General features: G+C 57.0%; 1 protein-coding gene across 1 annotated transcript in view; it reads right to left on the bottom strand.

The window, feature by feature from the left end:
* LOC120388473 overlaps positions 1–23332 on the bottom strand; it is a 56866-nt gene that overhangs the window by 32754 nt on the left and 780 nt on the right. The window contains exons 2-15 of the mRNA XM_039510296.1: positions 22438–22731; positions 21368–21433; positions 20584–20697; positions 19795–19822; positions 19361–19410; positions 18787–18824; positions 17624–17769; positions 16470–16648; positions 15533–15745; positions 9979–10256; positions 8302–8593; positions 3111–3240; positions 2842–3016; positions 2441–2500 (exon numbers count right to left, since the gene is read on the bottom strand). Coding sequence (XP_039366230.1) covers positions 2441–2500; positions 2842–3016; positions 3111–3240; positions 8302–8593; positions 9979–10256; positions 15533–15745; positions 16470–16648; positions 17624–17769; positions 18787–18824; positions 19361–19410; positions 19795–19822; positions 20584–20697; positions 21368–21433; positions 22438–22731 — 2063 coding nt within the window. The remainder of the gene's footprint in view (positions 1–2440; positions 2501–2841; positions 3017–3110; positions 3241–8301; positions 8594–9978; positions 10257–15532; positions 15746–16469; positions 16649–17623; positions 17770–18786; positions 18825–19360; positions 19411–19794; positions 19823–20583; positions 20698–21367; positions 21434–22437; positions 22732–23332) is intronic.

Consider the following 23332-nt stretch of genomic DNA (forward strand, 5'->3'; position numbering starts at 1 on the left):
CCCTGACCGCCCCCTTGTAGGGAAGGGACCCCTGGCTGCCCTCAGTTAACATGGCCGCCCCTGCACCCCGGCCCCTTGCTGACCCCTGGCTAAGATGGCCAGACTGTCGGGTTGGGGCAATTGCTGCATGGGAACGAGCCCCCCCTCCGGCTTCTCTGACCCTAGCCTGACCTCCAGCCTGTGCCCCCCAACTCCCATCTCTTGAGCCTGCCACATAGTCATGCAGGGGTCATTGCCTCCCCCCACATCCCTCCCCCCGGCTGGTGCTGCCTCATCTCAACAATCCTGCCCCCCCCAGTTTGCTGTGTGGGGGGATCTACGTGGGAAAGACCCCCCAGCCTGCTCCCCCCTCATGCTCACCCCCCATCAGCCCAGCTCCCCCAAAGCCCCCATCTCCCACCCGGCCTGTCCCCATCAGGGAGAGAGGCTGAGGGGATGTGGGGGCAGTGGGTGGTAGGGAAGAAGAATGTGTGGGGAGAGGAAGGGGGCTGATACTGAGGGGGCAGGTGCAGAGGGGAGGCTGGGGCAGGACAGTGACCGGGGATGGGAGGATTTGGGGTCCCCCCCATGTGTGTGTAGATAAATCTCTGCATTAAGCATCTTCGCATAACTTTCCTGCGACTTTGTATTGTGCCTCTTCATATAACCTTGTACGGGGTTTATCCCTGTGTGACCCCTGTTTTCATACGACTTTGTATCAAGTCCTTTGATATGGGAACTTTCTATCAAATCCTTATATAGAGACTTTGTATTGAGCCTCAGTATAATGTTATAGCCCCTAAGGATAGCTCAGGTAGAAGAAAAATGTCTTTTCGCTAGTAGAATAAGATCTCCCCGCCTTTTAATCAATTGCAGTTACGGGGAGCTTGTGTGTGTGTGTGAGTATGGGTGTACTATAGATCAGATGCATATGACACAGTGTTGATTGATACCTGTATTACCAGTAAATGTGGCGCTTTGCCTTATCTCCCCTGAAAAGATCCTGTGCAGGACTTTAAGTACAACATGTGTTTCAGGCTGAACCTGTCCCCTGACCATTCAGGCAACCCCATCCCCTCTCTCTCCCCCTCCCGCCTGGCTCAGCAGGGGTTTTGGTGGGAAACAATCCTGCCCCCTCACCTCAGACCCACTGGGGGGGGGGGACTATGTGGCAAAGTGCGGTAGCAGAAAAGGGGGGTCAGGAGAGGGCACTGAGGGGCTGTGAATGTGGGGGGAAGGAGTATCTAGAGGGGTGGAGAGGAGGAAGAGAGGAGGGGAAGGTGAGGCATGGAGGGCCATTATGGGGCAGGGAATGTGGGGCAGAGCGGTGTGTGGGGGCAGGAGACTGAGTGGCAAGAAAGTGGGGGATGCAGGACTGAGGGGGCAGGAGCAGGAGGGGGCAGTGAGAGAGGAAGCTGCCGAGGGATTGCAATGGCAGCCCCCTCCTGGGGGGCACCGTCTGCCCCTCCCCCTCAGACACCCCAACAATTCTACCCTGCCAGCTCTGACCTTCTTGGGGGAGCCTGTCTGCCCTCAAACGCCTGTCACCCATCCCGGCCCCCTCAACCCCCCTTCTGACAACCCCAACTTACTTCCCCCAAATGCCCAGAAAAGCCAGCGGCTAAATCACTCTGCACCCTGCTGTGTTCCTGGACACGCAATAAAGGGCCCAAGGTGCGAACACACCCCAGCCCCTGCCCCACACTGAACAGGGTTAAACACAGGGTGAGGTCCAGAGCCCGTAGCCTGCTCAGCCCCACGGCAACCCCCCCCCTTGACCCCTGGGACCGGCTGTTACAGACACAGCAGAGCAGGAACCAGGGGAGCCGTGGCAGGCGCGGTGTGAAACGAGGGGTTTGTTCCAGCCCCAGACCCATTTGCTGGAGCGAGTCTCTAGACGGAAAATCCTCCAGGTTTGGGTGTCTCCCCACTGGCCCCGGAGACGCTAGCAGCTGTGCTGGGAGCGCAGAGGAGCCGGCAGAGCTGGGCTGGAGTCAGCGTCACCGTGGCTGCTGTTAAAGTCTGACTCTGTTTCCTCCCGGGTTGGGGGTTCAGCCAGGGGAGGGGCGATGGCGTCAGGGTCCCTCTCTCCAGCCGCTCTGCTCAGGACGTCTCCGCGGAGCAGGGTGTGGATGGCTCAGGGGGCCCAGGAGACGGGGGGTGGCAGCCACGAGGGTGAAGCGAGTCTCTTTCTTTAAGGCCCCCAAAGAGTGGTGGGTGGCACAGCCCATCCCCACAATATTTTATCCATCAATGAGGCCTCGTTTCCGACACCCCAATTTTGGATCACAGATTTCTGCTCCCCCCCTTCTCCCGTGTCCCAGGCAGGCCCCAGCCCAGCCCGTGGGGTCTGTCCGGCGGCCGCTCGGGTTGGACTAATCCCGTCTTTCTGTCTCCCCGACTTTCCCCTCAACGTTTGTTCGTCCAGGTTCTCGCGACGCTGCCTGAACTTCTCACTCACCTTCGTCGGCTGAACCCCCCACGAGGGGACATTTGGAGGCTCCGGTGTCACAGCCGCCCCCTGGGGGGGGGAGATTTGGGGGGCAGGGGAGCAGGAAGATCTAGGGAGTTGTACAATAGAAATACAGGGCGGGGCAGGTCTAGGGAGAAAGGGGGGGAGAGAAAAGGGGCTGGGGGACCCCGCTGCAGAGAGAGGAGGGGGACAGACACCGGGGGGCAGTAAGGGCCGTTATTCCAGCCCCAGGGTCAGACGCAGCGTCCCCGCTCCCCACTGACAGCCCCAGGCAGAGACCAGCCCAGCTGGGGCAGCGAATGGGACCCCGACACCCACCAGGGGCTGGTCTGTGGGGAGCCTGATGCGCCCAGTGCTGTGGCAGCTCATCTAGCTGGTGCCACAGTGACTGGTGCCTGTGGGGCCAGAGGTCGGGGTTCAATCCTGGGGTGCAGCAGTTGGGTCGGGAACACTCTGGGGGGTGGGATTCTCTGAGGCAGGGGTGTTTGGGGGCAGGGAATTTGTGCTGGCATCTCAGCCCCCCATGGGGAAGCGGCTCTTCTCTGTACGGCCGGATCCAGGCTCCTGGGGGTGCAGAGAGACAGCATGTTAGAGGGGCCGGTGTCGCCCTGGGCCCAGCCCCTGGAGGGAGCAAGGGGCATGGGGGGGGTCATCTCACCTAGGTGCTCCCCTCAGGTGGCTGTAATAGGCGTCAGACAGGATCAGCCCCAGGACAAACAGGACCATGGTGCTCAGCACCAGGCGGGCGATGTTGGCGTAGGTGAAATCCGGGTGCCCTGGGGGGGCTGCTGTGGGGGGAAGGGGAGAGACACTCGGGGGCTCGGATGGGGAAATCAGCAGCTGGCGCTGCCCCAAGAGCAGAGCCCCCACCCCCATACCCCCATCTGGCAGGTCTGGCCCAGCTCCCCCAAGGGCTCTCCCAGGTGCTGCGGCTCTGGGGCCTCCCCGGGGCATAGGAATTTGGGGGAGATGGTTGGGAGATGTCCAGGTAATCTCCACGCCAGAATTTAACATGGAGAGGGAAGGAAACAAAGTAAGAGAGGATACAGCCGTGGGCAGGAGAATGGACATAAGGAGGATGGGTAGTGTAGATACCAGTCTAATAGGTGATACTGGTGGTAGAATGTCTGGGCCTAACCGGATAATGTGAGTGAAGCCAAACAGCAAGAATTAAGACGTTTGTACACTAATGCGAGGAGCCTAGGTAACAAAATGGAGGAACTAGAGTTATTGGTGCAGGAAGTGAACCCGGATATTATAGCGATAACAGAAACATGGTGGAATAGTAGTCATGACTGGAGTACAGGTATTGAAGGGTCTGTGCTGTTTAGGAAAGACAGAAATAAAGGCAAAGGTGGTGGAGTAGCGTTGTATATCAATGATGAGGTTAACTGTAAAGAAATAAGAAGTGATGGAATGGATAAGACAGAGTCTGTCTGGGCAAAAATCACACTGGGAAAGAAAGCTACTAGCGCCTCCCCTGAGATAGTGCTTGGGGTGTGCTACAGACCACCGGGATCCAATTTGGATATGGATAGAGACCTCTTTAATGTTTTTAATGAAGTAAACACTAATGGGAATTGGGTGATCATGGGAGACTTGAACTTCCCAGATATAGACTGGAGGACAAGTGCTAGTAACAATAATAGGGCTCAGATTTTTCTGGATGTGATAGCTGATGGATTTCTTCACCAAGTAGTTGAAGAAACAACAAGAGGGGATGCCATTTTAGATTTGGTTTTGGTGAGTAGTGAGGACCTCATAGAAGAAATGGTTGTAGGGGACAACCTTGGTTCGAGTGATCATGAGCTAATTCAGTTCGAGCTAGATGGAAGGATAAACAAAAATAGATCTGGGACTAGGGTTTTTTATTTCAAAAGGGCTAACTTTAAAGAATTAAGGAAATTAGTTAGGGAAGTGGATTGGACTGAAGAACTTGTGGATCTAAAGGCAGAGGAGGCCTGGAATTACTTCAAGTCAAAGTTGCAGAAATTATCAGAAGCCTGCATCCCAAGAAAGGGGAAAAAATCATAGGCAGGAGTTGTAGACCAAGCTGGATGAGCAAGCATCTCCGAGAGGTGATTAAGAAAAAGCAGAAAGCCTACAAGGAGTGGAAGATGGGAGCGATTAGCAAGGAAAGCTACCTTATTGAGGTCAGAACATGTAGGGATAAAGCGAGAAAGGCCAAAAGCCATGTAGAGTTGGACCTTGCAAAGGGAATTAAAACCAATAGTAAAAGGTTCTATAGCCAGATAAATAAGAAGAAAACAAAGAAAAAAGAAGTGGGACTGCTAAACATTGAGGATGGAATGGAGGTTAAGGATAATCTAAGCATGGCCCAATATCTAAACAAATACTTTGCCTCAGTCTTTAATGAGGTTAATGAGAAGCTTAGGGATAATGGTAGGATGACAAACGGGAATGAGGATATGGAGGTAGATATTACCACATCCAAGGTAGAAGCCAAACTCGAACAGCTTAATGAGACTAAATCGAGGGGCCCAGATAATCTTCATCCAAGAATATTAAAGGAACTGGCACATGAAATTGCAAGCCCATTAGCAAGAATTTTTAATGAATCAGTAAACTCAGGGGTTGTACCATACGACTGAAGAATTGCTAACATAGTTCCTATTTTTAAGAAAGGGGAAAAAGTGATCTGAGTAACTATAGTCCTGTTAGTTTGACATCTCTAGTATGCAAGGTCTTGGAAAACATTTTGAAGGAGAAAGTAGTTAAGGACATTGAGGTCAATGGTAATTGGGACAAAATACAACATGGTTTTACAAAAGGTAGATCGTGCCAAACCAACCTGATCTCCTTCTTTGAGAAGGTAACAGATTTTTTAGACAGAGGAAATGCAGTGGATCTAATTTACCTCGATTTCAGGAAGGCATTTGATATGGTTCCACATGGGGAATTATTAGCTAAATTGGAAAAGATGGGGATCAATATGAAAATCAAAAGGTGGATAAGGAACTGGTTAAAGGGGAGACTACAATGGGTCATACTGAAAGGTGAACTGTCCGGCTGGAGGGAGGTTACTAGTGGAGTTTCTCAGGGATCGGTTTTGGGACCAATCTTATTTAATTTTTTTATTATTGACCTTGGCACAAAAAGTGGGAATGTGCTAATAAAGTTTGCAGATGACACAAAGCTGGGAGGTGTTGCTAACACAGAGAAGGACCGGGATATCCTACAGGATAATCTGGATGACCTTGTAAACTGGAGTAATGGTAATAGGATGAAATGTAATAGTGAAAAGTGCAAGGTCATACATTTAGGGATGAATAACAAGAATTTTAGTTATAAATTGGGGACACATCAGTTGGAAATAGCAGAGGAGGAGAAGGACCTCGGAGTATTGGTTGATCACAGGATGACTATGAGCCGCCAATGTGATATGGCCGTGAAAAAAGCTAATGAGGTCTTGGGATGCATCAGGCAAGGTATTTTCAGTAGAGATAAGGAGGTGTTAGTACCATTGAACAAGGCACTGGTGAGACCTCATCTGGAATATTATGTGCAGTTCTGGTCTCCCATGTTTAAGAAGGATGAATTCAAACTGGAACAGGTTCAGAGAAGGGCTACTAGGATGATCCGAGGAATGGAAAACCTGTCTTATGAAAGGAGACTCAAAGAGCTTGGCTTGTTTAGCCTAACCAAAAGAAGGTTGAGGGGGGATATGATTGCTCTTTACAAATATATCAGAGGGATAAATATTAGGGAGGGAGAGGAATTATTTAAGCTCAGTACCAATGTGGACACAAGAATAAATTGATATAAACTGGACACTAGGAAGTTTAAACTTGAAATTAGATGGTTTCTAACCATCAGAGGAGTGAAGTTCTGGAACAGCCTTCCAAGGGGAGCAGTGGGGGCAAAAGACATATCTGGCTTCAAGACTAAGCTTGATAAGTTTATGGAAGGGATGGTATGATGGGATAGCCTAATCTTGGCAATTAATTTGGCAATTGATCTTTGATTATCAGCAGGTAAGTATGCCCAGTGGTCTGTGATGGGATGGGATCTGAGTTACTACAGAGAATTCTTTCCTGGGTGTCTGGCTGGTGTATCTTGCCCACATGCTCAGGGTCTAGCTGATTGCCATATTTGGGGTCGGGAAGGAATTTTCCTCCAGGGCAGATTGGCAGAGGCCCTGGAGGTTCTTCGCCTTCCTCTGCAGCGTGGGGCACGGGTCACTTGCTGGAGGATTCTCTGCAGCTTGAGGTCTTTAAACCACAATTTGAGGACTTCAGTAACTCAGACATAGGTCAGGGGTTTGTTACAGGAGTGGGTGGGTGAGATTCTGTGGCCTGCGTTGAGCAGGAGGTCAGACTAGATGATCATAATGGTCCCTTCTGACCTTAAAGTCTATGAGTCTATGAGCTTTCTTGCAGCAACCTACAGGGCAGGAGGCTTTGGAGGAGCTGGGGGACTGGCAGTGGGGGAGGGGTGGGGGAGTGTTTCCAGGGCTGATTCAATTATGATTCGCCCCCAGCCCCGGTACCTGGCCCCGCACTGCCCAGGAGGGCAGGAGCCGGCACCGCTGCACGCTGGGTCGGGTCAGTTCCCCCTGCGGGAATAGAACCAGCGTCTGTCGGGGCAGGGGGAGGGGATGAAACAGCAACTTAGTGATCACCCCACCCCTGACTCAGCATCAATCATCACTGTCAGTCCTGGGAAGGGGGGGAGTGAGATTTTAGTGGCTGGGGAGTGGGGTCCCCCCTTTCCCTCACTGAATCAAACCAGGAGGCGCTAATACTGACAGCCCAAACTCGCTCTGAGATCACCAGTAGGGGTTGGGAACCACACGGGAGCCGTCATTCTGGGTCCAGTTTTCTTGTGGACAGTCTACCTTAGTCCATCTTTCTATCCCTCACCAGACGTGTTCCCATCTGTCCACCGCCCTACGTTCCCAAGGACCCACATTCCCACCAACCCATGGCTGTCAGTCCCCATGGATCTGTCTATCTAGAAGAATTGAACCCACCAGTTCTGTCTGCAGGGACCATCCCCCTCCAAATGGCCTGAATGGCCCCGTGGGCGTCTGAGTGGGGAGCCCTGTTCCCTGGGGGATGAATTGTTCCATTTATCTCACTCACCTTCTCCCTCCAGCTCCATGGGGGGGCGGGCAGGAATCCGGCTTCTGGGGCCCAGCTGGGTCAGTTCACTTGGTGGGATTAAAATGAGCTTCTGCTGGGACGGGGGAGGGAGGGAACCGAGAACCCAGGCCCAGGGGAGGAAGCTGCTGAAACAGTGACACTGGTCAGCCCACGACCTGGCGTTTCTTTTGGCTTTAATTGTCCGGGCTGGTGGGGAGTGAATTCAGCGCTGGAGCCGGAGCCGGCTGGGCAGCCCCTGGGCCCCGACTCCTCTGTGTGTCCCCAGAGCAGGGGAAGGAAGGGCAGCATCCCCCTGGGAAAGGTCCCTGCTCTGCAGCTCCCCCTCAGGGCAGGGATCCCCCCTCCCTGAGCCCCAAACCTCCAGCAGCTGCTGCTCCCCCCTTGCTGGGAACCCTCTAGTGTGTCTGACCCTGCCCCCAGCCAGGCATCCCCTCTGCTGGGCCCAGGGCTCAGGGCAGATCCTGGCTCTGAGCGTCCCATTGGGGCAGAGACCCCTGATCAGGGGCGTGCACAGGAATAAAAATGTGGTTGCTTTTGGAGGGGCACTTTGTGTGCCCCCCGCAGCCCGAGGAGCTGGCTCTGCTCCCCGGAGGAGTTCTGAGCTCCGGCCCCACTGATTTGGGGGGGCCCTGTGCCTGCTTGCCCCCCTTTCACATGCCCCTGCCCCTGAGGGTCTGGCAGGGTGTGGGGCTGGGAACGGGGATACTGAGCCAGGCCCCTCACCTGCTACCACCAGCTCCACGGGGTCGCTGGGATATGACCAGGTGAACTGGTACCGTTTGTCATGATAATAGCAGCGGTAGCTCCCTGCGTCTCTCCGGCTCACGTTGTGAATCAGAATCTCAGCCAGGTCCCCAGCCGGCTCCACGTCCTGCAGCGCGGTCGGGTTTCCATCTTTGTACAGAAGGAACCTCATGCTCTGGTGCCGACCCCAACACCGGACGGTCACGGCTCCCCCCAGAGAGACCCCCCCCGCTGGGGCGCAGGGAGATGGAGGGTTTGGGGTAGATGAGCTCTGCAGTGAGAAGGAGACAGGCCGTGAGACAGACTCGGGCTCAGTCACTGCTCCCCGTCCTCACCGCACGGTCCCAGAGATGTGGCCCCTGGGAGAAAACCCAGCCAGAGGAACCTCTCTGACATCCCAGAGATTCCTGGGAGCTACATCAGAAGCTGCCTAATATCTAGAGCACCCCGCCACACCCGTCTATCTATCTAATGGGGCCCCACATGCTGGGAGCCAGGACGCCTGGGTTCTATCCCTGACTCTGGGAGGGGAGTGGGGTCTAGTGGTTAGATTGGGAGAGGGCTGAGAGTCAGAGGGCTAATTTAGCTACAACGAGTCAGGAAAAAGATCTTGGAGTTATCGTGGATAGTTCTCTGAAGACGTCCACGCAGTGTGCAGAGGCGGTCAAAAAAGCAAACAGGATGTTAGGAATAATTAAAAAGGGGATAGAGAATAAGACTGAGAATATATTATTGCCCTTATATAAATCCATGGTACGCCCACATCTCGAATACTGCGTACAGATGTGGTCTCCTCACCTCAAAAAAGATATTCTAGCACTAGAAAAGGTTCAGAAAAGAGCAACTAAAATGATTAGGGGTTTAGAGAGGGTCCCATATGAGGAAAGATTAAAGAGGCTAGGACTCTTCAGTTTGGAAAAGAGGAGACTAAGGGGGGACATGATAGAGGTATATAAAATCATGAGTGATGTTGAGAAAGTGGATAAGGAAAAGTTATTTACTTATTCCCATAATACAAGAACTAGGGGTCACCAAATGAAATTAATAGGCAGCAGGTTTAAAACAAATAAAAGGAAGTTCTTCTTCACGCAGCGCACAGTCAACTTGTGGAACTCCTTACCTGAGGAGGTTGTGAAGGCTAGGACTATAACAATGTTTAAAAGGGGACTGGATAAATTCATGGTGGCTAAGTCCATAAATGGCTATTAGCCAGGATGGGTAAGAATGGTGTCCCTAGCCTCTGTTCGTCAGAGGATGGAGATGGATGGCAGGAGAGAGATCACTTGATCATTGCCTGTTAGGTTCACTCCCTCAGGGGCACCTGGCATTGGCCACTGTCGGTGGACAGATACTGGGCTAGATGGACCTTTGGTCTGACCCGGTACGGCCTTTCTTATGTTCTTATGTTCTTAGGTCCTGGGTGTTGCACAAACGTGCTGAGTAAAAGCCCCGGCCCTAAAGCCAAGTCCTGACGATCCAACCAGACACAAAGTGCAGGAGGGATGATTATGTCCCATTTATACAAGGGGAAATGGAGGCAAAGGCAGGTTAAGTGACACCCCAAGGCATGTCCCATCTGCCCAGAGACCCCCATAACGGTCTGGCTGGGTGTGGGGCTGGGAGCGAGGACACCAAGCCGGGCCCCTCATCTACTACAATGATCCGCACAATGTCACTGGGATCTGACCAGTTGGGCGGCTCCGATCTGGAGCGAGATCGGCACATGTAGACCCCTCCGTCTTCCCGTCTGGCGCTGGGGATGATAAATTCGCCCCCGTCCCCAGCAGCATCCAGCTCCTGGATTTCAATTCCATCTTTATACAGAAATAACCTCCTGGCCTCACACCGACACTGACAGCGGATGGTGACGGCTCCCCCCGGGGCGATCACCCTGCTGGGGCTGACGGAGATGGAGGGTCCGGGCGCAGGGAGCTCTGCGTTCACACACAAACAGGAGTGAGATGGGGAGACACAAACCCCTCCCCGTGTGTCTGTAACCTGCCCTTAGCGCCCGGCTCCAGGGACAGCGCTGGGGTAACAGACACCTCACTGCATCCACAGGGAACCTGTGGGCTGGGTTCTGATCTCAGGCGCACGGGATCAATCCGGAGTCACCCCTGACTGCACTGGGGGCAGGGCTGGGCTCTGATCTCAGCCCACCACGAGGGTGACCATATTTCCCTATGCTGAATATGGGACACCTGGTAAAATTACTTGTATTCAAATGAGTTCAACGGCCACCAGCCAGAACTACGCAGTACAAACATTCAAATTAACATCGAGTTGACTGAGCCTGTGTTAAAAAGAAATTCTTTGTAGCTGGATTCTTTTTATTTATCTTTAAGGCTTTAGCGTTCACATGGAGAGGGATGACACACACACACACCCTATCCCCCCTACAGGAAGAAGTTACACACACACTCCCATACCCCTCTCTCACACGGTGGGCTGGTGACTGACCAACCCGAACCTCCCTGCCCAGGGCTCTGAACCCTCCGTGCCTGGCTGGGCCCTCGGGGACGGACCCACCTCTCCTGATACCTGGTGCCATGTCTTCCCGAAGCAACGTGTGAGGGCGGTGAGACACGGGGCCACATGCCACCCCCACCCAGATTTCACACCAGAGTGTGGCCAGCAGCAGCCTCTCGGGCCTATGTGGGAGGGAAGGGACGGAAGCTGCTTCCAGTCACCGAGGAGGAGTTGTGGGGAAGGGAGGACCTGGCCCGTGTCTTTGCAGAGCTCATCTCTCCCCCTCTCCCCCATGGCTGGAAGCAGCTTGTCCCTTCCTGCCCGCACAGTGTGGAAAGGCAGCGAACACCCCCAGGCTGCTGCTGGCCACCCACATAACCCAGCCGCCTCCTGTCCCCCAGCTACAGCGCGGGCAGGAAGGGGTTAAGCCCTAAGGCTGCACTGTGCCCCAGGGCCCAGGGAACCTGCCTGCAGGGGCCTCAGTGAGCCCGGCCAGAGAGGGGGCTCAGCAGGGGAGATGCCGAGGAGACGGAGCAGCCCCGCGCTCCCTGGGGGCAGGACCCAGGGCGAGGGGGTGGGGGGCAAAGAGGGTGCTAAGCTCCTGCCCAGGGGCTCCTGTGAAGCCTGAAGGTTCAGGGTATGAATAGGCTGGAAATCGCTTTCCCCCTTCCCGTCCTGAACACTAAAGTTTCCCCTGCCCCACAGATACTCACGTCTGGACACCCCGCTCTGCCCGGCCAGCCAGCAGCCTGGAAAGGAGATGGGACATTAGGGACCAGATCCCACAGTGACAATATTACACCCTGGGCTCTGATCCCACCCCCACCCGCCCACCCCATGGGCACATGCCCTGGGCTCTGATCTCCCCCATGGGCGCATGCCCTGGTCTCCGATCTCCTCTATGGGCACATGCTCTAGTTTTATCCGATACTCACCGAGGAGGAGGACGGTGAGAACAAATGCCATGATGGGGGCAGCGAGGGGCTCCTCATCACTACCACTGACACCCTGAAGCCAAACTCCACTGACCCCCAAATAAGGAACTCAGCTGGTGGCTCCAGCTACAGGAAGCTGATGATGTGTCGTCTCTTCCTGTGTCCATCACACCTTGTCTCTAATCTGCAGGCGAAATCTAGGGCAGGCAAAGCAAGCAGAGGTCCCTGCAAAACCCAGGAAACCCTGGGCCCATCAGCCTGGCCACGCATCATGCAGCTCCCAGCTTGTCTATGCCTCTGTGGGGAGGGGGGAGAGGTAACCCTCTGTGCACCCTGCAGCATTCGGGAACGTGCATCGGGCTGGGAGCCAGGAGACCACAGGGTCTTGTCTTCAATCTTCCACTGACCACTGCAGTAGAACCTCAGAGTTACGAACTGACCAACCAACCACACCCCTCACTTGGAACTGGAAGTGAGCGATCAGACGGCAGCAAAGATAACTTAAAACACACCAAATACAGAACAGTTCTGTGTTAAACATAAACTGTTCAAAACATAAAAGGGAAGTATAAAAAGGAAGATTTGACAAGGGAAGGAAACTGTTTCTGTGCTTGTTTCATTTAAATTAAGATGGCTAAAAGCAGCATTTTTCTTTGGCATGGTGAAGTTTCAAAGCTGTACTAAGTGTCGCCCTCCAGTGCTCGCACACAGTGCTGGGCTGGGCCGGGGCTGCATTAAAGATGCATCAACTGCCCGGCAAAAGGGTCCCAATGAGCCTCCTTCAATCAGCCCCCTTGTCTCCCAAGGCCCCGACCTCCCTGCTCACCAGCTCCCTGGGAGCCTTTGTCCCCGGCCCCCAGAGCAGGAGGGAGACGAGCGGCAGATACATTGTGAAGCAGGGTCATTCCCACCCCCCTGGCCTGAGCCCCCCACTCCTGCCTGACTCCCTAGCCTGTCCCCCCTCACAGCCCCCCCACTAGTCATGGCCACCATCTCCGATTGCTTTCCAAGGGAAGGAAGCCCCTGGCTGCCCTCAGTTGACATGGCCACCCCTCTGCCCCACACCCCAGACTACCTAGAGGGACAGAGAGAGGAGAAGGGGTGAATGTAGCATTGATCCCATAGGCACCAACTCTGTGGGTGCTCTGGGGCAGGAAAAATTGGTGGGTGCTCTGCACGCACCGGCAGCCAAACGTCCCGCCCCAGCTCACCTCACCTCCACCTCCTCCCCTGAGCGCGCTGCGTCCCCGCATCTCCTCCCAGCACTTGCTGCCACAAAACATGTGACTCCAAACACCATGTTGTTCCCTGTAATTTTCCATGGGAGAACGATGGGTTTCCCTTCACTTGGCAGAAGCTATAAAAGGCCCTGGAGACATCTCCATTTTGCCTCTTTCCTGCTCACACCTCTGGACTATGAACTTATACTAATAGGAGCATCTAACCAAGGGCCTGAGGACCTTCCAGTTATTTGGAAACAACCAGAGACTTAACAAGACAGAAGTTTATTCCATCACTGCTACAAGCCTAATAAGACCATAAGGACGGCCACACTGGGTCAGACCAAAGGTCCATCTAGCCCGGTATCCTGTCTTCCAACAATGGTCAATGCCAGGTTCCCCAGAGGGAATGAACAGAACAGGGAATCATCCAGTGATCCATCCCCTGTCACCCATTCCCAGCTTCTGGCAAACAGAGGCTAGGGACACCATCCCTGCCCATCCTGGCTAATAGCCATTGACGGGTTCAGTCACAGAGACCCCCTTGAGACTGTCATCTGATGTGCTGAGACTACCTCTGAGCCCATTTTCCCTGCCAGCTTGGGACTCCAGACCCCTGCCTTGTTGAGCCAGACACGCTAGCCAGCTGCATACACAGACCCAGGTATCGTCCATGCCCTCAAAGCTACAGACTTTAACCAAGAACTGCTCAGAGGTCACCTATCACCAGCACCCAGACACCCAGCTCCCAATGGGATCCAAACCCCAAATAAATCCATTTTAATCTGTATAAAGCTTATACAGGATAAACTCATAAATTGTTCTCCCTCTATAACACGGATAGAGAGATATGAACAGCTGTTTGCTCCCCCAGGTATTAATCACTTACTCTGGGTTAATTAATAAACAAAAGTGATTTTATTAAGTATAAAAAGGAGGATTTAAGTGGTTTCAAGAAATAACAGAGAGAACAAAGTAAGTTACCAAACAAAATAAAACAAAACCCGCAAGTCTAAGCCTAATACATTAAGAAACTGAATACAGGTAAATCTCACCCTCAGAGATGTTCCAATAAGCTTCTTTCACAGACTAGACTCCTTCCTAGTCTGGGCCCGATCCTTTCCCCTGGTACAGCCTGGTTAGCTCCAGCTCCAGTGGTAACTAGGGGATTTCTCATGACTGGCCGCCCCCTTTGTTCGGTTCCACCCCCTTTTATAGCTTTGGCCCAAGGCGGGAATCCTTCGTCTCTCTGGGTTCCCACCCCTCCTTCTAAATGGAAAAGCACCAGGTTAAAGATGGATTCCAGTATCAGGTAGGCAGTGGAGGCTCGCAGGAAAACAGAGCCATCTACAGCCAATTGTCCTAGTCAATAGGAGACCTCAACATGCTAAAACACCATTAATGGCTCATGCTTTGCATAATTACAGTAGGACCTCAGAGTTAGGCTATATTTCTAGTTTCAGTCCCTGGCTGTCTTGGCTTCTGCCAAACCCAGCCAAGCAGGGCGCGCTGATGAAGGCTGGTATGTTACCCGCTGCCCCCCACGTCCTGGCGGTGCCCAGGGCCCAGCCAGATGCAGCAGGACATCTATTGGGGGGTGGGCAGGGGTCCCCTGAGCCCCAGTGGGGGGAAGGGAAGAAAGAGCAGAGGGAATTCTGGGTAATGCTCACTCCTATTGCCAGGGGGACGTCATGCGGGCCAAGAAGGGGGGGGTTATTGCCCCAGGACTCAGGCACCCAGCTGGGCCCAACTCCACAGCCAGGTCCCCCAGATCCTGCCCCCACCCCTGGGATGCCCCCAGCAGCTTCCGTGCAGCGACCTGCAGGGCAGGAGGTATCAGAGGAGCTGGGGGTCAGGTGGTGAGGGAAGGGTGGGGTTGCCCCCCCCCCAGTGTCTGGGCCCATGCGCCAGGAGTCACTGCCCCCATCCCAAGCAACCAGGCCCAGCTCCCGGGGTGGCTCCTTGGGCACCACGAGCCTGTTTCCAGGGCTGGTTCTATGGTGAGTCCCCGCTCCCGGTACCCGGCCCGGCTGGCGCAGTTCCAGGCTGGGTCGGGTTGGTTCCCCCCGCGGTCGTGCTGCACCTGCTCAGCCTGGGTTTGAAGGGCTCCTTGCTGCTGTCCAGGGTTCGTGTCAGGTTCCATGAGCCCTGGGAGTAAGGGCTACGCCGGGTCTCCCAGGATCACTCTGGGCATTTCAACACCCCCCACTGGAATCTTCTGGTGTGGAAAGAAAGTCCCTGCTTCCAGCTTTCTGTCCAGGCCGGTGTTCCTGACGCTGTGAGCGTCATGCTCCTTCCCAGAGCACCCTGCGCTGGGGTCAGTGAAACACCCACGGTGACCCACAGATGCCTGCAACACCCTGGAGAAGTCCCCCTTCCTACTGATGTGTCCGTCGCAAGATGGTCCGGGGCAAAAATTGGAACCTGCGTTCCCTCTATCGCCGCGCCGCAGTTAGGGAATCCCATTGCGCAAAGCCCTTCCGCTATTTCACGCACATTGCCGAGAGTCACGGTCCTTCGTAGCGAGGTGCGATTAACGGCTCCGTGCGCTAGTGTTAACGCGGCACCCGCGGTCGACTTCCCCACTTCCTGCAGATTCACGACTGACCGGGAGCAGTCTGGAGTCGCCAGCGTCCACAGAGCGATCGCCGGGCGCTTCTCCACGAGAGGCGTCTCTCATCTGGGTGTCCTTGCGCCACAGGGCTGGGGCGAGCTCCGCACGCAGGCCCAGGGAGGGGGCTTCCCTCATCTGACCGTTCTGTAGCCGTGGGTCGTCGTCCCAGACCGGGCGAGTGGTAACTGCAGATAGTGGGGGTGGGGAGGCGAAAAGATGCCCCCACCACCACCACAGCCACGGTCGGCTTCCTGGTGACTGCCAAGGCCCCTCCAGCAACATCCTCGTGACCATGGCGCCTGGGCGGTCGCCCACCTCCCCCACACTTAAGGCCAGCCCTGCCAGGGTCGTCCTTCGGGAAAATGATGCCCTAGGCAAACATGTATTTTGGCGCCTTGGCCCCTGCTCCCTCCCCCCGCCCCCCCACCTCCCTATCACCCCTGGCCCCCGCTGCCTCCCCCCCCCCCCCCTTGCCCCGACTCCCTGAGCTCCCTTCTGCACATCCAGGCAGGCTACTCCAGACCAGCACTCGAGCAGGTACATACATTTCCCTGCTGGACTAATACTCAGTTCACCAGACCCGTGTCACCCGTGAAGAGGAGTTATTCTCATGGGGGCCATGCAGCTGCCGGGCGAGGAAGTGGGGGAACTCAGCCGGCTTCCCTGTGCCCCCTCTGGCAGAGAGCTGCGCTGCCAGCCCGGCCTCACTTCCCGGCTCTGGGCGATGCCTAGTGGGTCTCAGCGGGAGCATCGCTGCTGGTGCCTTTCCCATGCACAGGCCAACTCGCACCCCGGCAGAAATCTGTGGGGGGCCATGTGACCCCGCGTGCCCCCCACACACACGTCGCTTATCCCAGACCTGCATAACAATGTGATCCCACCACTCAGCGCTTGTTTCCTGAGCCCAACAGCGACGCTCCACTGTATGCAGCTGCTCCCTGAATGCCAGGAGGAAGCTGGTGTTGTTTCTTTCCACGGCACACAGCAGCTCGGGCAGCTCTGGTTCCTGTTCAGACTGGGAGCTCAGGACATACAGCCTGGCCAGCCGCTCTGCGTTCACAGCAGCAGAGAGCCGGGCGGGATCCATCCTTTCACACAGGGATGGCGGGTGCACCGGAAACAGGGACCGTTGGAAAATGCCGCGAAACGCAGTCGGACCAGCAGGGGTTGCTGGGACAGAAAATAATGCACCGTGGAACACTGAGCCCGCCCCCGTGACACGCTGCGATCCCCCCCCCCCCGCCTTCCCACCAGTCCTAGCTGCAGAAGGTGCCGAGTCGCACGGTGGGATAGCTACCCACAATGCACTGCTCTCACTGTCGACGCTGGAGCACCAAAGGTGGACGCGCTCTGCCGGCAGAGGAAGCGCAGTGTGAATGTGCAATAGCGAGGTTATCATGGCGCTTTTTGTCAACAACACTCTGTGGTGTAGACAAGGCCCAACCGTCAGAGGAGCGAAGCTCTGGAGCAGCCTCCCAAGGGACCTAACGGGTTTCAAGACTGAGCGTGAGACGTTTCTGGAGGGGACGGGATGAGGAGAGATCCCACAATGGCATGGAGCCGATCCGCGACTGCTAGCAGCAAATCTCTCCAACGGCCGGAGACGGGACACTCGCTGGGGAGGGCTCTGAGTTACTACAGAGAATCCGTCCCCAGGTGTCTGGCTGGTGGGTCCTGCCACATGCTCAGGGTCTAACTGGTGGCCGTATCTGGGGTCAGGAAGGAATTTCCCTGCCTCAGGTCAGATTGGCAGAGACCCTGGGGGGGGGGGGGGGGTTACCTTCGTCTGCAGCCTGGGACGTGGGGCACTGGCAGGTTTAAACTAATGTCAATGGTGGATTCTCTGTAACTTAAAGTCTCTAACTCATGATTTGAGGCCGTCAGTGACTCAGCAGGACGCTGGGGGTCTGCTACAGGAGGGGGTGGGTGAGGATCTGTGGCCTGCGATGTGCAGCAGCTCAGACCAGATGATCAGGATGGACCCTTCTGGCCTTAAAGTCTGTGAGTCAATGAGTCTGTCGCACCCTGTGGGCCGGCACCCCATGACTGCGGGGGACTCTCACCGCGGGGCCCCCCAGTTCACGTTGATCGCGGCATACATGCTGGACTGGGCTGGCTCCGAGGCAGGGGGCTGGCCCCCCCGCTTGGCCTGCAGCACCTGGTTGTCCAGCTCGGCGTAGGTGAGTCCGTCAGTACCGGGGTCGGGCTCCTGAGGGTGGGAGGGGAGAGAGTGACTGGAGTGTGTGTGTGTGTGTGTACCAACCCCCACCACACACACACATGCACACAGACCAGGGCTTGTCCCCTCCAGCAGGGAGTGACAGGGACACACACACGCACACACACACACATCCCTCTGCAATCCCAGCTGGCGATCCTGTGACGAACTGGGAATGTTCTTAATGTTTTCTCTGAATACTGTGTGAGTGCCTCAGTTTCCCCAAAGCATTTCTTAGGTATCTAGGTGGGGGGATCAGGGTGTAATTGTTGCAGAGCCCAAGAAGGCCCCTGTGATGGTGTCTGCACAGAGAATGGCCGACACTCTGTCTCCTGGCAACTGATGGCCTGGCCCCCCATCTCTGCAAAGGCGCCAGCTGAAGGTGCTGGAGAACAAAGAGATCAGGTGACCTCCTGGCCCGGGAAAGAGACAAAGCCTAGAGGAGGGGCTGGAGGGTGAGTCAGTTTGGGAGCTGGCTGGGGACATGGAGTGAAGTGCAGACGTGGGGGTCTGGCTCACTGCTCCCCAGAATGGACCCGGCCGAGGGGTCCGGTTCTCTGTACCTACAAGCTCTGTTTTAGACCCTGATCCTGTCGTTTAATAAACCTCTGTGTTACTGGCTGGCTGAGAGTCACGTCTGACTGCGAAGTGGGGGGGCAGAACCCTCTGGCTGCCCCAGGACCCCGCCGGGGTGGACTCGCTGGGGGAAGTGCACGGAGGGGCAGAGGATGCTGAATGCTCCAAGGAGAGACCCAGGAGGTGAAGCTGTGTGAGCTTCTTGCCCTGGAGACAGTCTGCTCCAAGGGAGAGGAGGTTCCCCAGAGTCCTGCCTGGCTTCATAGGGAGCAGCTCCAGAGCATCGCCCGGGGACTCTGTGACCGATCCCATAAGCCCCTCCCAGCAACCCGACTCCCACCCCAAAATACTGAGTTTGCCAGATCAGGTGAGTGGGGCCCATGTGGGTCAGGGTTGGGGGTCAGGCCCCATGGGGGAACCGGGGACACTTACCAGGGTCTGCAGCTCTTTCTCGTCATCGATGGAGGAGTCTGCGGAACAGAGACACCCGCTGAGCTGCACCCCCGGCCGGCCCAGAGTAGAACCCCACACCCAGCTCTGACCCCCACATCCAGCCAGGGGGGTCAGAGCTCGGCACAGCCACCCCTCCCCCGCCCCACAGCATGGGCCAGGGTCATTAGCCCCGTGTTACAGAGAGGAAAACTGAGGCACAGAGATGGCAGCAGAGTCTAGGGCGTTATGGCGGGGCAGGGGGGCTGGGAGTCAGGATGCCTGGGTGAAGTGAAGGGGGGACACACAAACTCCAGGCCTCGGGGGGAGAAGGGGGGACACACAGAGGGAGTCCCTGAACTAGAGGGGGAGGGGAGGGGGACCCCCCCCCCAGGAAGCTGGTCGGGAGGAGGCAAGAAGCTCAGCTGACACCGGCTACCTCTGGGACCCTCTGCTTAGTCCCGCCCAGCAGCAGCTGTGAATCAGGCCCCGCCCCATGTGGGTGGAGCCCCCACAAGCCCCGCCCCTCTCTAGGGGTCCTGCCCCACCCTGGTACCCCCTTGGGTGTGTTACTCACAGATGGAGTCTTGCTGATCCGGGGCCTTCAACACCCCCAAGGGGCTGGTGCTAAAAGAGAGAAAATCCACTTGTAAATGTCATATCCCCCCACCCGCAGGGAGATTCCCCATCACACCCAGAAAGCCTCCCACCCTGCCTCACGGAGCAGCCGAGCTGGGGAGCTGCTGGACAGGGAGAGGCAGAGGCTGGAACAGAGGAACAGCTGGGAGCTGCATGGGGAGGGGGGTGTCACTGTTTTCCGGGGTGGGTGGTGGGTGGGGGTGGTGTGACTCCAGCTGTCCTGGGGTCAGGCCCCTCCAGTGTCAGCAGGCCCAGAGCACCTCTGAGGAGTCCTGGCCCCCACCCCCCAATCCTCCCAGAGCCGGGAAGAGAATCCAGGAGCCCTGTGACCCCGGGAGGTCCTTCGGGATGCGGGAGGAGCCGGGTTCCTACCTGCTCAGTCTCGGTGCGGTTCCTTTTCCTGCAGAGGGACACAAACCAGAATCGCCCATGAGCCGATCGGGATCCCCCAGTCCCAGCACCCGGCCACTCACCCCCCACAGGGCAGCAGGGATGGGGGGACTGGGGGGTCCCCTCTGCTGCTGGTGCTGAGCCTGGATCCCTGCTGGGCTGGGCCGGACCAGCAGGGGGCAGCACAACACCGTAGCTCAGTAGCACTAAAAATATTTTTATTGATGATCCTTTTCACACAGCAAACCTCTGAGTGCGACTCCCCTTATATATTAAAAAGTTTAATTTATTTGTATTTATATATTTAACGCCATTATAAATGCTGGAGGCAAAGCGGGGTTTGGGGTGGAGGCTGACAGCTCGTGACCCCCCCCCCCATGTAATAACCTTGCCACTCCCTGGGGGGTCCTGACCCCCAGGTTGAGAACCCTGCCATAGCAGGCAGGAGCCTGATCCACAGGCCGGTTAGCTCCCCTGGCACCCCATGAACCTGAGAGGCTCGGTGCCGGTGGCTCTTTCTACAGGGACCCCCTGGCCTGGTGCTGAGATGCAGCCACCTCTGGGGAGGGGTGTGGGGACTGGTTAAATGCAGCCCCTCTGGGGCGGGACGGCTGTGGGCACAGGGATTACCCAGGCAGCAGAACTCCCTGCTGAGCCCCCGACCCCACCCATAATTGGCTTTCCCGGCACAGTCCCCCAGCCAAGCTGTGACCCCATCCCACCCTGCTTAGCGGCGGGTTTAACCCTTCCCTCGCTGGGTGGGGCACTCACTGGCTCGGGTTTTTCTGAAGCAGACGAAGGCCACGAGGACGAAGAGGAGGATGGCGGCCGCTGTGCTCACCCCAGCGGTGATGGGCCAAGTCAGAGCCAGTGGTTTTGATTCACCTGGGAAACGGCAGTAGGCTGTGAGCGGCTGGTCTGTTCCCCCCGGCCCCCAGCCCCTCCCACCCCTGGCAGTGCCCAAGGGGCTGGGACACCTCAGGGTGTAGGCAACAGAAAATTCTATGGGGAGGATGTTGTGGGGTCCTGGGGAATCAAGTGGGATCAGAGCCAGCAAGATTTGGGGGATTGGTTGCGTTGGGGGCACTGGGCCGCAGGGTGGGGGGCTCAGTAGGGGGCGCTCTCCCCATCGGTCAGGGCTGGCCCCATTGCCCCAGCACGGCGCTAGGGGGTGCTGTCTGATGCAGCCTGGCGTCATTTCTAAGGCATTTCACCCCCTTCCTCATGGCCACACCGGCGCAGGCCAACAGGCCCATCTAGCCCGGTATCCTGCCTCCCCTGCTGGCTGCTGCCGGCTGCTTCGCAGGGAGCTCCAGGCCCCTCCCCCCGCCCATGGCCACTGATGGACCCAGCTGCCCCCAGAGGAAGCCTCCAGCTGCCCGGTTAGTGGCGGGTTCGTGTCCGAGCAGGAGGCTTCGCTCCCCTCCCAAATCCGTCTGCGGGGGGGCAGGAGTCACTGCCCCTAAGAACAGCCTCCATCCCTCCCCTTGGGCAACCACTGGGGGAACCTGCCCCATAATCTGTGACTCAGTAGATTCCCCCCCAGCCCCGGTACCTGGCCCCGCGCTGCCCGGGAGGGTGGGAGCTGGTGCTGCTCCAGGCTGGGCCGAGTCGGTTCCCCCTGCGGGAATAGAACCAGCGTCTGTCAGGGCGGAGGGAGGGGCTGAAACGCCGACTCAGAGATCGCCCCCCACCCTTCACGACCAGCGGTGGATCAGATGCCGGGCGAGCAGGCCGGGCTAAGCCCCAGCACCCCGACCCTGGTCCCCCGCAGAAGCATGGGGGAGTGGGAAGGGGGCAATGGAAGCCTGAGCACCGGGACGGCAGGAGGTCTCGCTACCTGCAGGGGTCTCAGGGCTGAGGGAGCTCTCAGGAAGGAAGGCAGCAAGGCATCTTTATCCCCATTCTACAGGGGGGAAACTGAGGCACAGACAGATTCAGTTTCTTTAGTGAGCTCCCAGGGGCAGGGACTCTCTTCACTCTGTGTTTATGCAGCACCCGGCACAATGGGGCTCTGATCATGATGTGGCCCCTACATGCTCCCCCAACACAAGGGCTCCAGAGCTACTGAAGCCGGCGTTTGCAGAGGTCTCCACTAACTGTGGGCATCTCAGATTGTGGGCACGTGGCCTGAGATTCCCCCAAGATTGAGCCCCACCCAAGGAAGGACACTTCTTACAACCGCGATGTGCTCCCATCACACAGAGTCTGTGGCCGCGCCAGGAGCTGGGCCAGATCTCCTGGGTCCCAGCCCAGCACCGTGTCCACCAACCACTGATTCTCCTGCAGCCCCTGCCTCATTCAGCCCCGGCTGGGGCACTGCCTGGGGCGGGGCCTGGAGAACAGAGGGGATGGGATCAGGGGATTTAATAGCGACTCACGGTTCCTACGCACAAGGGGCAGCGTTAAAGTAGCCTCCCTGCCCTGAGTCTCCAGCGGCTGCTGCTCCCCCCTGGCTGGGGAACCCCCCAGTGACTCCGTCCCCTCTCCCCAGCCGGGCGTCCCCTCTGTGGGGTCAGGGCTCAGGGCAGAGCCTGGCTCTGACCATCCCATTGGCACCGAGCCCCTGTGAGGGTCTGGCTGGGGGTGGGGCTGGGAACGGGGACGCTGAGCCGGGCCCCTCACCTCTCACCACCAGCTCCACGGGGTCACTGGGGTACGACACGTTGAACGGCTCCGATTTGCTGTGATAGGAGCAGCTGTAGCTCCCGCCGTCCTCCCGGCGCACGTTGCTGATGGGAAACACAACCTCCAACCCGTCCGAATCCACAGGTGGGAAATGACGTCCCTCTTTATTCAGCACAAACCGCATGCCCGGGCGCTGCCCCCGACACCAGACACTCACGGCTGTCCCCAGGGAGACCCCCCCGCTGGGCCCGCTGGGGCTCAGGGAGATGTTGGGTTTGGGGTAGCTGGGCTCTGCAGGGGGAAGCAGACAGGCCGTGAGACACAGGCCCCGTCACTCACTCCTGGGGCCCGTCCTCACCACGCGGCCTCAGTGGTGGGTCAGACCCGGCGGCCCTGGGGACGGGCTCCTGGATTCCTTTCCACAGGGGCCAGAGTTTCCCCTCAGCCCTGGGCTCACAGCATGAGACACGTAGCAACCCCAGCCCCTGGGGCCCAGAGCTCTGCTCCCCGGCAGGTGACAGGCCAGGCCAGTCTCCAGGGTCCATTCATTCCCTGGCTTCTCTGCTGGGAGGGCTGGGAGCCAGGACTCCTGGGTTCTGTCCCTGTCTCTGGGAGGGGAGTGGGGTCTAGTGGGGAGAGCAGGGAGGATGGGGGCCAGGACTCCTGGGTTCTGTGCACAGCACCACCACTGACTTGTAGGGGACTGTGCAAGTCTCCACTATACACTGAGGTTTATAACCTTCAGCTCCAACCATCATCCCCTAACTGATGTGGTCCTTGGGAAAAGCCCCCCACCCTCCCCAGTCTGCAGCTCCCTCTGGGGGCAGGGATCCCCCTTCCTCTGCCCCAAATCTCCAGCAGCTGCTTCTCCCCCCACAGCTGGGAAACCCAC

Source organism: Mauremys reevesii, linkage group 22 (assembly GCF_016161935.1).
Source record: "Mauremys reevesii isolate NIE-2019 linkage group 22, ASM1616193v1, whole genome shotgun sequence".
In the NCBI taxonomy this organism is placed as follows: Eukaryota; Metazoa; Chordata; order Testudines; family Geoemydidae; genus Mauremys; species Mauremys reevesii.